The sequence below is a fragment of the Pteropus alecto genome, unplaced genomic scaffold (genome assembly GCF_000325575.1).
Source record: "Pteropus alecto unplaced genomic scaffold, ASM32557v1 scaffold156, whole genome shotgun sequence".
Classification (NCBI taxonomy): Eukaryota; Metazoa; Chordata; class Mammalia; order Chiroptera; family Pteropodidae; genus Pteropus; species Pteropus alecto.
This window is the reverse complement of record NW_006437746.1, coordinates 2120387-2135030: the sequence shown is the minus strand read 5'-3', so window position 1 is coordinate 2135030 and position 14644 is coordinate 2120387. Positions and strand designations below refer to the sequence as shown.

General features: G+C 54.6%; 2 protein-coding genes across 2 annotated transcripts; one reads left to right on the top strand and one right to left on the bottom strand.

The window, feature by feature from the left end:
* Positions 1–636: 636 nt before the first annotated feature.
* On the top strand, positions 637–2142 carry LOC102877747 (5-beta-cholestane-3-alpha,7-alpha-diol 12-alpha-hydroxylase). Its single transcript, XM_006914896.1, has one exon. It carries the CDS (start codon positions 637–639, stop codon positions 2140–2142), a length of 1506 nt encoding a protein of 501 aa, XP_006914958.1.
* Positions 2143–11779: 9637 nt separating this feature from the next.
* Positions 11780–12937, bottom strand: ACKR2 (atypical chemokine receptor 2). The gene has a single exon (XM_006926986.2). It carries the CDS (start codon positions 12935–12937, stop codon positions 11780–11782), a length of 1158 nt encoding a protein of 385 aa, XP_006927048.2.
* Between the last annotated feature and the right edge of the window lie 1707 nt (positions 12938–14644).

The window sequence follows — 14644 nt, the reverse complement described above, 5'->3', positions numbered from 1 at the left end:
CCTAGATCCTTATTGTGAAATAAAGCAATTAGGTTAAAGTTCCTATCATCTCTGACATTTGATCATTACAACTTTCCCAGTCTGTCCTTCTTGCTAGGGAAATATGCAAGCCATTTGGGTGAGGGGCAGTGCTCTGGGCGAGAGGCTTAGAAGCTGTAGTCTGAGCCTCTGCTTGCACAGTCCTCAGTCTGGGAGACTCCATGGGTCTTCAAAAGATGAAGAAGGAGTAGACGTGTAAACTTCGTAAGTGCTTGTTGAATTTCTGCTGAATGAGATAGCAAGTGCCCGAGTAAATGGCGGTGGGAGTGGGGTCAAGAAAGGCTTTGTAGAGAAAATGCTGGCACTGAGTCTGAAAAGGTCAGAGCAAAGCCCGAAGCTGGTGAGGGTGCCGTGGCCATAGAAGCCTCCTTCTGAACCTCCTCCTGGTCCCACCTCCTCTTCTCACGTGACCAGGCTCCAGCAAGAGCTAAATCCACTCCCAGACACTGTCTTTCCAGGGTTATTTGCTATAACTTGCAGCCACAGGGCAAGGTCCAGGAACACAGACCTGTCTATTCCCAACTTGTCAAGACCTTTCAAAAGCTCTCGGCACCCGGAGAACGGTGTATCCAGAGCTTAACCTGGAAGAGCACAGCCATGGCGCTCTGGGGTCTTATGCTGGGAATCCTGCTGGTGGCCACTGTGGGGTATCTGTGTCTGCTGGGGCTGTTCCGGCAGCGCAGACCCCAGGAACCCCCTCTGGACAAGGGCTCTGTGCCCTGGCTGGGCCATGCCATAGCTTTCCGGAAGAACACGTTTGAATTCCTGAAGCAGATGCGGACCAAGCACGGGGACGTGTTCACGGTGCAGCTAGGCGGCCAGTACTTCACCTTTGTCATGGACCCCCTGTCCTTTGGCCCCATCCTCAAGGATGCCCAGAGAAAACTAGACTTTACGAAGTATGCGGAAAAACTAGTGCTAAAGGTATTTGGATACGACACGGTGCCGGGAGACCACCGGATGATACACTCAGCCAGCACCAAGTACCTCATGGGAGACGGCTTGGAGGATCTCAATGAAACCATGCTGGACAGCTTGTCCTTAGTCATACTGGGGCCTATGAGCCAGAGTCCAGATGCCAGTTGCTGGCATGAGGATGGTCTCTTCCACTTCTGCTACAACGCCTTGTTCAAGGCCGGCTACCTGAGCTTGTTTGGCCACACAAAGAATAAGGAGCAGGACTTGCTACAGGCGGAGGAGGTATTTGCAGAGTTTCTCAAGTTTGACCGTCTGTTTCCCAGGTTTGTTTACTCTTTGCTGGGCCCCTGTGAGTGGCTAGAAGTGGGCCGGCTCCAGCGTCTCTTTCACAAGACGCTCTCTGCACAACACAACTTGGAGAAGGATGGCGTAAGCAACTGGATAGCCTACATGCTTCAGTTTCTGGGGGAGCACGGAGTAGCCCCAGCCATGCAGGACAAGTTCAACTTCATGATGCTCTGGGTCTCTCAGGGAAACACGGGGCCTACCGCTTTCTGGGCCCTCTTGTTCCTCCTGAAGCATCCAGAAGCCATGCGGGCTTTAAGAGAGGAGGCTGCACGGGTCCTGGGAGAGGCCAGGCTGGATGCCGGGCGGTCCTTCAACTTCAAAGTCAGTGCGCTGCACCACAGCCCAGTGCTGGACAGCGTGATGGAGGAGACACTGAGGCTGCAGGCTGCGCCCACCCTCCTCAGGGCCGTGAATGGTGACCATATCCTGAAGATGGCCAGTGGGGAGAAGTACCAGCTCCGCAATGGGGACACCGTGGCCCTCTTCCCTTACCTCTCAGTGCACATGGACCCTGAAATCCATCCCGATCCCACGGCCTTCAAGTACGATCGCTTCCTCAACCCCAATGGCAGCCGAAAAGTGAACTTCTACAAGGCAGGCAAAAAGATCCACCACTACACCATGCCCTGGGGCTCGGGCATGTCCATCTGCCCTGGGAGGTTCTTGGCCCTCAGTGAGATGAAGCTCTTTGTCCTGCTCATGATCACACACTTCGACCTGGAGCTGGTGGACCCTGACACACCTGTGCCACCCGTGGACCCCCAGCGCTGGGGCTTCGGCACCACACAGCCCAGTCACGACGTGCGCTTCCGATACCGCCTGAGGCCTCCTGAGTAAGCTCCGCTGAGGGGGGCAACGGCCCGGCCAGCGGGGCTTCCTGGGGGTCTCCAGCTCCTCTGGCCCCTCTGAAGCCCCAGAACCCCACCCACTACCCCACCCTCTGCTTTTGCGGCCCCCCTGCCTCTGTCCTGGTCGTCCTCCTTGCTCTCTGGCCTCCATCTAGCCACCTCCCAGGCTTATCGTTCTCTCTTTAAAATACCATCTCTCACAGTGGGTTCTGCAGAAGCTCCTCTCACAGGAAGTCCGGGGGAAGGCAAACTATCTGTGAGCAACTCAGTTTGGGAGATAGTTCATGCCTCGACAAGTGCCGCAGCGCAGCAACCGGTCACCGTGAGGGGCGCAGCATCCTGCAAATGTTCGCCTCCGTCCCCTGCCCCCACTTTATTTTTCCCCTCGATACTTACTCCACGTCCTGTGGAATTTATATTCTAGAACAGTGTTGTCCAGTAGCAATATGGGGCGAGCCACATGTGTAATTTTTCACTTCCTAGTTGACATATTTTTTTTTTTTTACAAAAGAAGCAATTAAAAAGTAAAATTCTTTTTTGTAATATGTTTTACTTAACCCCATATAGTAGCATTTCAAGTTGTAATCAATATAAAAATACAAATGAAACATTTTTACATTTTCTTTTTTTTTGTATTGTCTTCGGAATCTGGTCTTTTTCACCTTTTGACGTTTCACCTTTGAGCACGTCTCAATTCAGACGAGCCACACCTCGAGTGCCCCATAGCCACATGTGATGCTTGGCCGCCATACTGGATAGAGCAGGTGTAGAGAAATGCTGCCTTTCATGTAGGAGTTATTCGAGGTCCCTCTTCGGTGCCCTCTCTGCACCCCCACCTTGGGGTGAGCTCAATATTTCCCTTGGCTTTCACAACCACTGCTGAGCTCAGAGCTCTCTCCTGCCCCCGGACGCCCCAGTTTCCCCTTGGTGGACTCCCAACACCTCTGACTCATTTAGCCCACTCAGAACTCAGCCTCTGCCACCCCTCCCTACCCCCTGACTTCTGCCCTGAACCACACCTTCCTCTGATTTCCCCGTCTCTCTCTGCTCAGGACACCACCGCCCACCCCAGCCCCCAAGGAAGATACAGAAGAGAGGCCCTCGCCCTCTCCTTCTCTCTCACCCACATACCCTCAGGTTCCAGTTCTGTCAGCTCGATGCCCCGTGGTGCCTCTGAAACCGTGTCCCCTCCTCCCCATCCCTGCTGTCATTCTTATAGCTCATAACTCAAGCACTTTTCTCCATACCAGGCCCCCTGTCCAGCCTATCGCCAGATCTTTTCCCAAAAGCACCTCTAATTGTCACTGTTTTTATTTTCTGGCTCCCCATCCCTTTCACGTACCTGACATTTAAATTGTGTCCTATTTGATCCCCAAATTTTTCATCCCGTGCAATTCAACTTTGCCAGCTTTCCCCAATGGAACTGTCTAGAAAGCAGGGTTGCTTGCTTTTACTGCCAATCCCCGTACCGGCTACTCCTGGAAGCCTTCTTCCATCTGGCCCATTCCATCCTCCGGCCGGAGATGGCCTCCACCCCAGGGGCTTCCCTGGCACCGTTAGCATCACAGCACATCTGTGATACACATGATGTGTCCTTGCTTTTTCGTGTCCTGGTTGCCCCCTCCTGTCCCTTTACCCAGATTGGAGCCCCTAGAGCTTGGTATCTTATTCTTTTCATCTCTGATCCCCAATTCCATAAATGTAGATTAAATGATAGAAACCCGACTTCCGGTCTTGGCTAATTTACTTCCTGTCCTCAAATCATCTCCTTCTCCACTGCCCTCACTCAGCTTTCAGGCATATGAACTAGAGACAATCCCAGTTACCAGACATAACTACCAGGGCTGGGACAGGGCGAGAGGGTGCTGCTGCCAGACCTGTAGCTGGCTGATGGCAGGGCCCTAGCTAGGGCTGGGACATGACGGGGAGTGACCGTGGGAGCTGGAGAGTCCTAGAGAAGGGAGGCCCCTGCAGCATGGACCTCCTGCAAGGACCACCCAGTGGGGCTTTTCTCTGCTACTCCTACCCTACATCTCCGACTGGTCTCTTCCTTTCTGTGGAGGTTGTGTGTTCTGACATGAGTTTTGCCAGGATAATATGCTATTAGAGCGGGCAGGGGCCTGGGCTGGGGACAGGAGTCTGTCCCCATTAGCTATGTAACTCTGAGCCAGGGCCCACCTTTCTCTGGGTCTAGCTGCCCTAAAATTATGATGTCTGCCTGGTAAGAGCTTCGACTGGCCGGGGGAAGACAGGCTATCCCATCCTGTTCCTTAAGAAGCCAGGAGCACAGGAGAGGGAGAAGGGGGCTGGGAGGCTGGGAGGCTGGGAGCCATCCATGGGGAGCTGCCCAACAACCTGCCCACATGTCCGGTCTTGTGCCAGAGAAGGTGGGGATGGGGCAAAGAGGTGGGGCCTTCACACACCTCCTTGACCTTGCTCAGACCTAGGTGCATTGAAAGAATATGGATCTGGAGCCTGGGCTGTAGACAGGCTGGGTGTGGGTCCCGGGTCTGGCTGTGATCCAGGCTCACGGCTAGGGATAGGACCCTGGATTTAGAATGTTACATTAATGCAGTAGGGCGCCTGCGCCTAACTTGCGTAAGCACGATTCAGCTTATTGCATCACGCATGCGTGGCAGAATGCCGCTACTGCTCTCTGACATACATAAAGCCCGTGCGGGCCCCTAGCACAGGAGCACACTCTCCCCAATAAAGTTGTTGCCTGCCACGTCATTCTCATGTCGGCTCCTTGAGTGTTCTTTCAACCGGGCGTCTCACCACCGAAACCTTCCCTTCTCCATCAGCTCGGTGCTGACGCATGGCGGAGCTGGCAGGATAAGGTGAGTACGGCCCCCAGAGCTCTGTACGGTTCTGGGTAGAGGACATGTGCTCCCCGCCCCCACCTCCCGGGGGTACCCCGTGGCTGCGTATCTGGCTACGTGGATGACCCCAGAGGATTGGGATGGAGAGAAGCCGCGACCGAAGGACGTCCAGAAAGCCCTGGAGTTGCTGGAGCCGAATGTCCCAACCGCTCACTGGGAGGCAGCGGGTCAGGTGGCCTGGATGTTCCCGGCGGTGCTGCGGCAGGCCGGCCTGGAGGTTCAGGACCAGGCTCATCGGGTGCAGCGACTGCAATGTCAGGAAGAAGCACTGGAAAGGCGGTTGGTGGCAGCGGACCCCCCGAAGGGTCGCTGACATCGTCCCGGTCTGGGAATCCACCAGCGACACCGCAGCATGCACGGCCGGTGATGCTGCAGCAGGTTGAAGTGGAACAGCCGTTGGCCCCGGGGGTGGGGGCAAGCTGGGGGCACCCCCAGGCTAAAAAGCATGCCACCTTGATTCAGTACACCACCGCCGAACTCTGGGACTTGACGAAACAGGTACGGCAGACAGCCGGGGAGACAGTTCCGGGGTGGCTGCTGCGGCTGTGGGAGGATGGAGCCAAAGGGACCGAATCGTCTTCTGAAAGATGGCTCAGCTGGCCTCTGTAACGGTGATACTGTCCCTCTGCCAGCATCTCCGGAATGTGGCGCACCTGGCTCGGGGTGCGGGTAATCACTCCCTGACTAGCCGGCTCATGTCCGCTGCACAGACAGCGTGGGCCGACCCGGGGGGCTGCCAGAGACAGCCAAGCAGATGGACCATGTACTTAGATCTGGTTCAGATAATTTGGCAAATGGGCATGCAACAGATGGTGTTCTGCGTCCAGTATACTAGCCCCGATGAAGAGGTGTTTACAACCTATATGAAGGACTTGATCTTGACCTCTGGCCCAGCCGGTACTTCTGGCACCACGGAAGCACCGCTGGTCCCTTACGTGGATAGGTGGATCCACGAGGTAACCCGCCATGGCTAGGCTGGGGATGTGGAAGTCAAACACAAGGAGCATTCCAAGCGCCTGCCGTACCAGCCCCTGCCCTCCCAAACTGGCCAGTGCACGGATGGAGGCGTGGCTGAAAAGGGGGGAGGGTGGGCAGAGCAGCCCCCAGCCCCTAGGCCGTGAAAGTGAGCCGCAAGCAGATGTGGTTTGATCTCCTCTTGGCAGGGGTCCTGCAGAAAAGATTGAGCAGCAACCTGATGAAGTGCTGCTGGGCCTGCGGAATCAGCTGTGTCCTGACCAGCAAGCAGTTCACTCCTATTCCCGGGAAAGCCACGGCCTGTGAGGAGCGGCTGGCAGATTATCTCCCAGATTAGGGATTAGGCTGGGACACCCTATTGGCAGGGGAGCTGGATGACTTGAGGCCACGTGTGGAACTGACTATACATTGGTCCCCCCTCAATGTGCAGAGGGTATTATAAGCCCTTGTGGACACGGGTGCCAACAGCACCCTGCTTTATGGGAATCCGGACGAACTTTTCGGGCCCACTGCAACCATAGAAGGGTGTGGGGGTCGACTCATCTGCGTGCGGCAGGTCCCTGTGACACTGGGTCTCTGCAATTGCCTCCTCGGAGGTACCAAATGTACATAACCCCCATACAGGAGTACATTTTGGGGACTGATGTTTTGCAAAGCTTGACTGTGAATACCACTGCTGGTGAATTCTGCCTTTGCATCCAGGTGGTAAGAACTATCATCTGGGGACATCCACACCATGCCCCGTTGGTGTTGCCCCATGCTACCCGGGTAGTGAACACAAAACAGGATCGCCTGCCAGGCGGCCATAAGGAAATAGGACACATCATTCTGAAGCTGGAAGAAGCTGCTGTCATTCGTCCTACTCACAGCTCGTACAACTCCCCCGTGTGGCCAGGGAAGAAGCCCGGCGGCTCCTGGTGCATGACGGTTGACTATCGGGAGCTGAATAAGGTTACGCCGCCCCTGCATGCAGCCATACCGAATGTCACAGACATTATGGATCGGTTGTCACATGAACTTGGATGATATCATTACGTGGTGGACTTGGCAAATGCCTTTCTCTCTATTGCCATAGTCCCAGAAAGCCAAGAACAGTTTGCCTTCACCTGGGAAGGGCGACAGTGGACATTTCTCATCCTTTCCCAGGGCTATCTGCACAGCCCTACCCTGTGTCGTGGTCTCGTGGCTTAAGATTTAGCCACGTGGAAGTGACTGTCCGCAGTGCACTTGTATCAGGAGGTGCACACCTGGGCCCCCACCACTGGCAGCTAGAATGGTAGAATGACTCAACGGCTTGCTGAAGGACAAACTGCACACCTTGGGCCTGGGCTGGGGTTGCTGATACACTAACCTCCCACAGGCTATACGCCTTCTGAATGAGCAGGCCCAGAGAACAGGGTTGTCTCCCCTTGACAGGGTTGTAGCAGGCTTGCCGTGGGCTATCAAGGTGTGCCTGGGCACCACTGCTGAACAGCTCTTGCCCTGGGCCTACCAGGAAGCTTTGCTCTTGCCGGCCCCAGAACCTTTGGCAGCAGGTAAACAGGTCACCTGGTTGTGGCCCTAGACTATACAGGTGGCCCTGGTGGAGGAGCCCTGGGGACAGGGCTTATGCAATGGGTTGCGGGTAGAACTCTGGATTTATATTTGGCCCACGCCCTTGCGAGTGTCACTCTCGATGACTGCGGAGGGTTCACTGTTAACGGGGAGTTTTGCCCTCAGTTTCTGGCCCATTCCTCTCTATACTATGACGCCAGTGGAGACCCCCTGGCCCGCTACCCTTGGAGAAACTGTGTGGTACCAGGCCGGGGCAGCTCCTCTTCGGGCCACCCTTTTATCTCAAGATGGGCAAGTGACCTGTGTCCTCCCAGAAGGATGGGACTTGCCCCTAACAGTCCCTTTGTCTGCTCTATCCTATGACCCAGCCTGACAACGGAGAACAGTGTCATGTCCTGGGCTCATGGGTTTGCTGCTGTCCACGTCCCACTGCCAGGTGTGTACTGAACTACCAGTGGAAGCAGCCGAGGGACTGCCGTGGCACATTGCTCTGGATACGGCTGAGAACTGGACGTGGCTGCATACCTGGAGCACCGCACCTGAATGGGACCAGCAACAGCAGGCCATGGAAGTGCTGCTCACAACTCCCCACCCTTCACAGGCTGTGCCATTTCCAGTGCGTGGGAATGGTTGGCAGGAGAACATGTAGAACTGCGGAAGCGGGCCTCCCACCGCACAGAAAAAGTGAGATCTGCGCCCGACCGTATCACGGGGTGGCTACCCCCCGAGCTGCGTGCTAACACCACCCTTGCTAATATCTCCAAGGTCTGGTGGAATGGACAGTGTTATGTCGGTACAGAGCCTACCGACCGGCTACCTACTTGCCAGCTCATTGGACAAGCTGTTGCACCTGAGGACGTCCATATTTAGCTGGACATATGTTACCTACATTGCCCAAGTTGCCTCATAATTGGGATCCTATACATCACTGCTGGCACTGGCAGAAACAGGCAGCATGTGGTTCTACCCTCTGGCGTCATTCATTCCAGGGGTGAGATCCATAGATGTAGAATTGCAGGTAGAAGCTTTAGCCCAGCACACCGCACAGGCATTGAATGCTATGCATCAGGCTGTAACCCTTCTAATGGATGAAAACATGCAAATGAGGAAAGTAGCTCTGCAAAACCACATGGCCCTTGACTTCCTAACTGCTGCCCAGGGCGGCACCTGTGCCCTACTCCATGTAGAATGCTGTATCTACATTCCTGATCATGCCGACCAGGCACAGGCAGCCCTCCAGGAAATGGATGCTAAAGTCCAAGCCATCCATGCCCTGGGAAAAGACCCCTTGACAAGTTGGTAGAAGTCCTTGGGTCCTCCTGGCGGTGGGCAGTGGCCATCCTAGCCTTTGTAGCCTGTAGCTTGGTAGTATTTTGTTGTTCTTTATATTGTTGTTGTGGATTGTGGGCCCAGGGTAGCACCCTCTGGTTCAGATCCCTCACCGTGACCCTGTAGGGGTGGAGTGTGGGTCCCAGGTCTGCCTGTGATCCAGGCTCACGGCTAGGGATAGGACCCTGGATTTAGAATGTTACATTAATGCAGTAGGGCGCCTGCGCCTAACTTACGTAAGCATGATTCAGCTTATCGCATCACGCATGCGTGGCAGAATGCCGCTACTGTTCTCTGACATACATAAAGCCCGTGCGGGCCCCTAGTGCTGGAGCGCACGCCTCGCCATCAAGCTGGTGCCTGCCATGTCATTCTCATGTCGGCTCCTTGAGTGTTCTTTCAACCGGGCGTCTCACCACCGAAACCTTCCCTTCTCCATCAGCTCAGTGCTGACGCTGGGGAAGAGCTGGGGGCCCAAGTCCAGAGTCAAGGCTGAGAGGTGTCAACCGAGAGTGACCACGTGCAGCTCTCCCAGGAACTTCAAGGATCCTGCAATCTGTTTGAGAGTACGCCTGGGCCAAGGGCGCCTCAGTGGGTCAGGTATGGGGTGAATACAAGGGTCCCGCCTCACAGCCAGGGATGTCCACCATAACGACAGGCCTCCCAGGGAGTGGTGAGCACTTGGGGTCAGAGTGTGCATGTAGAGGCCGACGCCCACCACTGCTGGCACCTACCAGCAAGGCAGGGGCCCCTGGCACCTGCGGTTTACGCCCCTACATGGGGACTGCTGGAGACATCCTCTACAAGGGCCGCCCTTCCTTCCTCAGCAAAGGTCTCGAGGCGGTAGGAAGACTGAGACCCCCAAGGACGCACCCAGACACTACTTGTCCTGACACAGCAGTTCCGTCCCCCAAGTCTTCATTTCTGCACCAACACTTTTTTTTCTCATAGAAAAACCCACTGTGTATATTTTGTGAGGACAGCTTATAACAAAGCAAGATCAGGGATGACATGTCCGCGGCAGAACTGTTTTCCTGGGCAGTAACTGTGTGGATGCGCTCACGCTTCACAGGGTGGGGACTGGGCAACCCTGCTCGCAGGCAGAGCCATGCCTGACCTTCTCCCTGGGTCGGCTGTGGGAAGAGCCTACCTTGCCTCACAGTCTGGGGGCCAAGATCATCCCGATGGCTTTTCTGAGAGTTCTAGGGCAGGTCTGGGCCGTGTGGACAGGGAGCCAGGCCTTTGGGCAGACAGAGAGCAACAGGAGGGACCAAGGTCCAGGCTGGGAAGTCGCGTTGGATGGAGAGAACTCTGTCCTGGCCTGGGCTGTGACAGCCCCCACCAGCTCACTCCTGGATCAGTGCCAGCATGCCTTCTCCAAACGCACTGCAGTCGGAGTCCCCACTAGGGTCAGCTGCAGTATCTGGCAACCGGGACAATGAGAGTGACCAATAGGTCGCCTGCCAGCCCTTTTCTTCTCCTTTGTGCACAGGCTTCAGGGCACTTCTTATGCTGTTTGCAGAGGGCACACACTCACACTTACACAGCTAGAGAGGCACATAGGAACACACAGAAAACCTGTGGGCAGATACCCAGAGCCATGTGGACATAGCGACGCATTCGAGTCAGACCCACACGCACGGTGACACGTACTACACATAGCCCACGGAGCAACAAAGACACCTGCACACACACTTCACACACACACACACCTCTAACAATGCTGGTGACCAGCCTTGCTGGGTGTCCCTTGCATGACATATCTTGCCCTACCCATCTGTGCATCATGGGCACAAAGTCAAGGACTCTGGGTACGTAGAGCCTGTCAGTGCAGCTCAGGCTGTCTCTCACCAGTCAGGCTGCTACATGGGCAGGGCTGAGGTCCCTTGAGAGGCAAGACTTCAGGAGCTCTAAAATAGAAGCCCATCCCCCACATCCTCAAACAAAGTGCCACCTTCAGATCCAGAGCTCCGTTTCCCAGGTGACAGAGGGAACTCGGAGTCCTTTCCGACAGTGGGGCATCTGCGGCCTTCGGGAGAGAGGGCTGAAGGCTCCAGTGCCAAGAGAGGTGGGCGCAGGGGTGGAGACGTGGAGTGAAAATCAATGAGGCCAAGGCAGGCGACATTCAGGGCAGCCCTGCTCACGACACGTGTGCTGCGAGTAAACCATCCAAAGCTCCAAGGAGAAGAAAGAGTGGGCAGAGTGTCATAGCCTGCTTGATTCGCTATCCATCCAATCATTCACACGCCTGAAAGCTGAGCGAGGGCAGCAGGGAAGGAAATGATTTGAGGACATGAAGTAAATTAGCCAAGACCGGAAGTCAGGTTTCTATCATTTAATCTACATTTATGGAATTGGGGGTCAGAGACAAAGGAAGAAGATACCAAGCCCTCTGGGCTCCAATCTTGGTAAGGGGGTAGGAGGGGGCAACCAGGATACAAAAAAGCAAGGACACATAGTGTGTATCACAGATGTGCTGTGATGCTAACGGTGCCAGGGAAGCCCCTGGGGTGGAGGCCATCTCCGGCCGGAGGATGGAATGGGCCAGATGGAAGAAGGCTTCCAGGAGTAGCCGGTACGGGGATTGGCAGTAAAAGCAAGCAACCCTGCTTTCTAGACAGTTCCATTGGGGAAAGCTGGCAAAGTTGAATTGCACGGGATGAAAAATTTGGGGACCAACTGTGGCACAATTTAAATAGTGTCCTGGATGGCAACGAAGACAGCAGAGGAAGAAGGCCGGAGTGAGCCAGTGCTGCTGATGACCAAGAACCGAGAAGTGACCACTGAGTTGAGCAACATAATCAATGAGGCCCTTGGAAAGAGGACTGAGTGGATGCCCAACGGAGCGGGGTCCCATCTGCTCTCACCAGACTGTGGTATGGCCGCTTAAGCTTCATTTCCCCCTACCTCCCCGTCAGTGGGGAAGTCCTCAGCCTGCTTTTCTTCAAGGTCATTCATGCTGGTCATTTCTTCTTGAGCAGTGAGGTTGCTAATGTCAGAAGAGCTGGACAGCGGGGCCTGGGCAGGGCAAGGTGCCTGGTGCCGCCCAAGCGCGGTGGCCAGGAAAGCCTTCAGGCACTGGCGGAAGTGGCAGCTGGAGAAGGCATACAGGATGGGGGTGAAGCAGCAGTGGAAGAAGGCGAAGCTCTCTGTTACCTGCAGGGCATAGTCCAGGTGCTGGCTGACCTTGCAGTCCCCAAAGACTTTCAGATCCATCAATGAGTGCAGAAACAAGGTGAGGTTGTATGGGAACCACAGCACGAAGAAGGCCATCACGAGGGCTGCGGCTATCCTCAGAGCCCGGCCCTGGCCTGGCGGCCTCACTCTGACCAGGACAGAGGCGATGCGGGAGTAGAAGAAGATCATGGCAAGGAGCGGAAGGAGAAACCCCAGGAGGTTCTGCTGGAAGCGGAGTAAGAGCTTCCAGGGGGTCCCATGCCCCCCAAAATCAGGATAGCAGTTCCACACACCCGTGGGGTATTCATGAGTCCGCACAAAGACCACGTCAGGGATGGAGACGACCAGGGCCGCAGCCCATACCATCGCAGCAAGGAGCCGGCGCCTGGCCGGCGTCCTCAGCCTGGGGTGGGGCTGAGCGTGGACGATCTCCAGGTACCTGTCCAGGCTCATGCAACTAATGAAGAAGATGCCGCTATAGAGGTTAATGGTATAGAGGGCGCTCACCATCTTGCACAAGAAACTCCCGAAGACCCAATGCCAGATCACGGTGATGCTCCAGAAAGGCAGCGTCACCACAAACAGGAGGTTGGAGAAGGCCAGGTTGACCTCAGTCATCCGCCTGCGAGGCACGTACCGGAGCAAGACCACGAGGAGGAGGAGGTTCCCGCCCAGGCCCAGCACAAAGACCAGGCTGTAGAAGATTGGCAGGAAGACTTTGCCAAAGGACAGCACCTCCTCCTTCATGCACAGCATGAAGGCCACCTGGTCCAGGTAGTCCTCATAGTCGTAGAAGGAGCTGCTGTTGTCAGAAGGGGCGGCCTCCGTGGTGAGCGGCAGAGGTGAGGCCATGTGGGGAGGACACATCCAGTCCTGGAGCTCTGCGGACCAGAGGGTAGTGTGAGAGAAGTAAGATGAGACCCCGCCTCTCTCCAAACCCCCTTTTGCTACCGCTTGAGATGTCCAGCAGATTCTTCTTCGCATTTACATATATATATATATACTTTGAAAGAGTCAAAAAGATGGAAGGGAAAGCCAGTGGATGACAGGCACACACAGGATTCTATATGGCAGCTACCGGGGCAGAAGACAGAGGCATGGGATGGCGGCAGGTCATTGTCCATGATCAGGTTCCCTCTGAGGCAGTGGTTTCCCAAATTTTAATTGCATTATCAAAAATAATTTTTAAAAGAGAGAGCCTCGCTGGGGGAAAAAAATGGTGTAGGTGATAGAGGCTCTGTCCATCCCTCTGGCGACCAAATCAAAGTCGTGACAGAAACAAGGAGCAAACAGCAAGGAAAATCTCGTGGGATCTAGATGAACAAGCCATACAACTAGGGAGAGAACTAAGAAATTACCTTGCAACGGCAGAAGGTAGGACGGGGCGAGGACACGGGGCTGCCTGGTCCGGAGCGGCTGAGAGGGACGGAGGCTGCGGTAGCGGCAGACGACTCTTAAAGGGGCCGTGTCCGGACTTCTGCTGTGACGGACCTGCTCGCTCTGAGCAGTTTGGCTGCACCAGTTTGGCTGCACAGAGGGCACCAGGGACTTACAGGGGAACATGTAGTTGTCGGAATGAGGGCCAAGGCAAGACTCGCTCTGTACAGAGGTGCCTGTGGTATCCATTGTTCCTCTGTTGAGCCCTCCCCCACTCCCGGTGTGCTGAAGCAGTGCCACCATAGCAGAGTCGTCATCAAACCGGATAACAGAGGTCACTCCGTCCAGAGGATTCCCTGAAACTCCACCCAACTGGCGGCCCCACCCAAGCCACATCCAGGTAAACCCTCAGTGAGTCACGTCCTCCTTGCTGAGCAGCACCTAGACTCACACTGGAGGCAGCTGACCTCGGTCTCTGGTGTGGCCTTTTGAGGCAACTATGAGCACAGCATCTGTGGATTGCTTTCTGGATCTCAACGGGGGGCCCTGGAAGGGCACAGGCTGGAGCTAAACTTGGCCTGCAGCTGAACGCCCCCCCCGGACACCTATCACACAAAACCACAGGAATGAGACTGAGAGATTTAAGAGCTTTGCTTAGTACATAGAATCAGACACAGAAAGGCAGCCAAAATGAGAAGACAAAGAAGCAGAAACCATCTGAGAGAACAGAACAGAGATCCAGATATAATGGAGTCAAGTAATCTAACAGATGCAGAGTTCAAAACACTGGTTATAAAGATGCTCAATGAACTTAGAGGAAGTGTGGACGAATTCAGTGAGAATTTAACAAAGAGTTAAAAAACATAAAAATGGAAATGGAAATTATAGAAGGGAACCAATCAGAAATGAAGAACACATTATCTGAGATGAGAAGTATATTAAATGGAATAAATAGAGTGAATAAAAAAGAGGATCAAATGACTTATATAGAAGACGGGAAAGCCAAGGACACTCAATCAGAATGGCAAGGAAAAAGATGCCAAGACTATAAAAATAATTTAAGGAGCATAGGGGACACTATTAACGGTCAAAATATCCATCTGATAGGTGTGCCTGAAGGAAAATAAAATGTTGAACAGCTGTTTGAAGAAATAATGATGAAAAACTGCCCTGACCTGGTGAAGGAAATAGACCTAA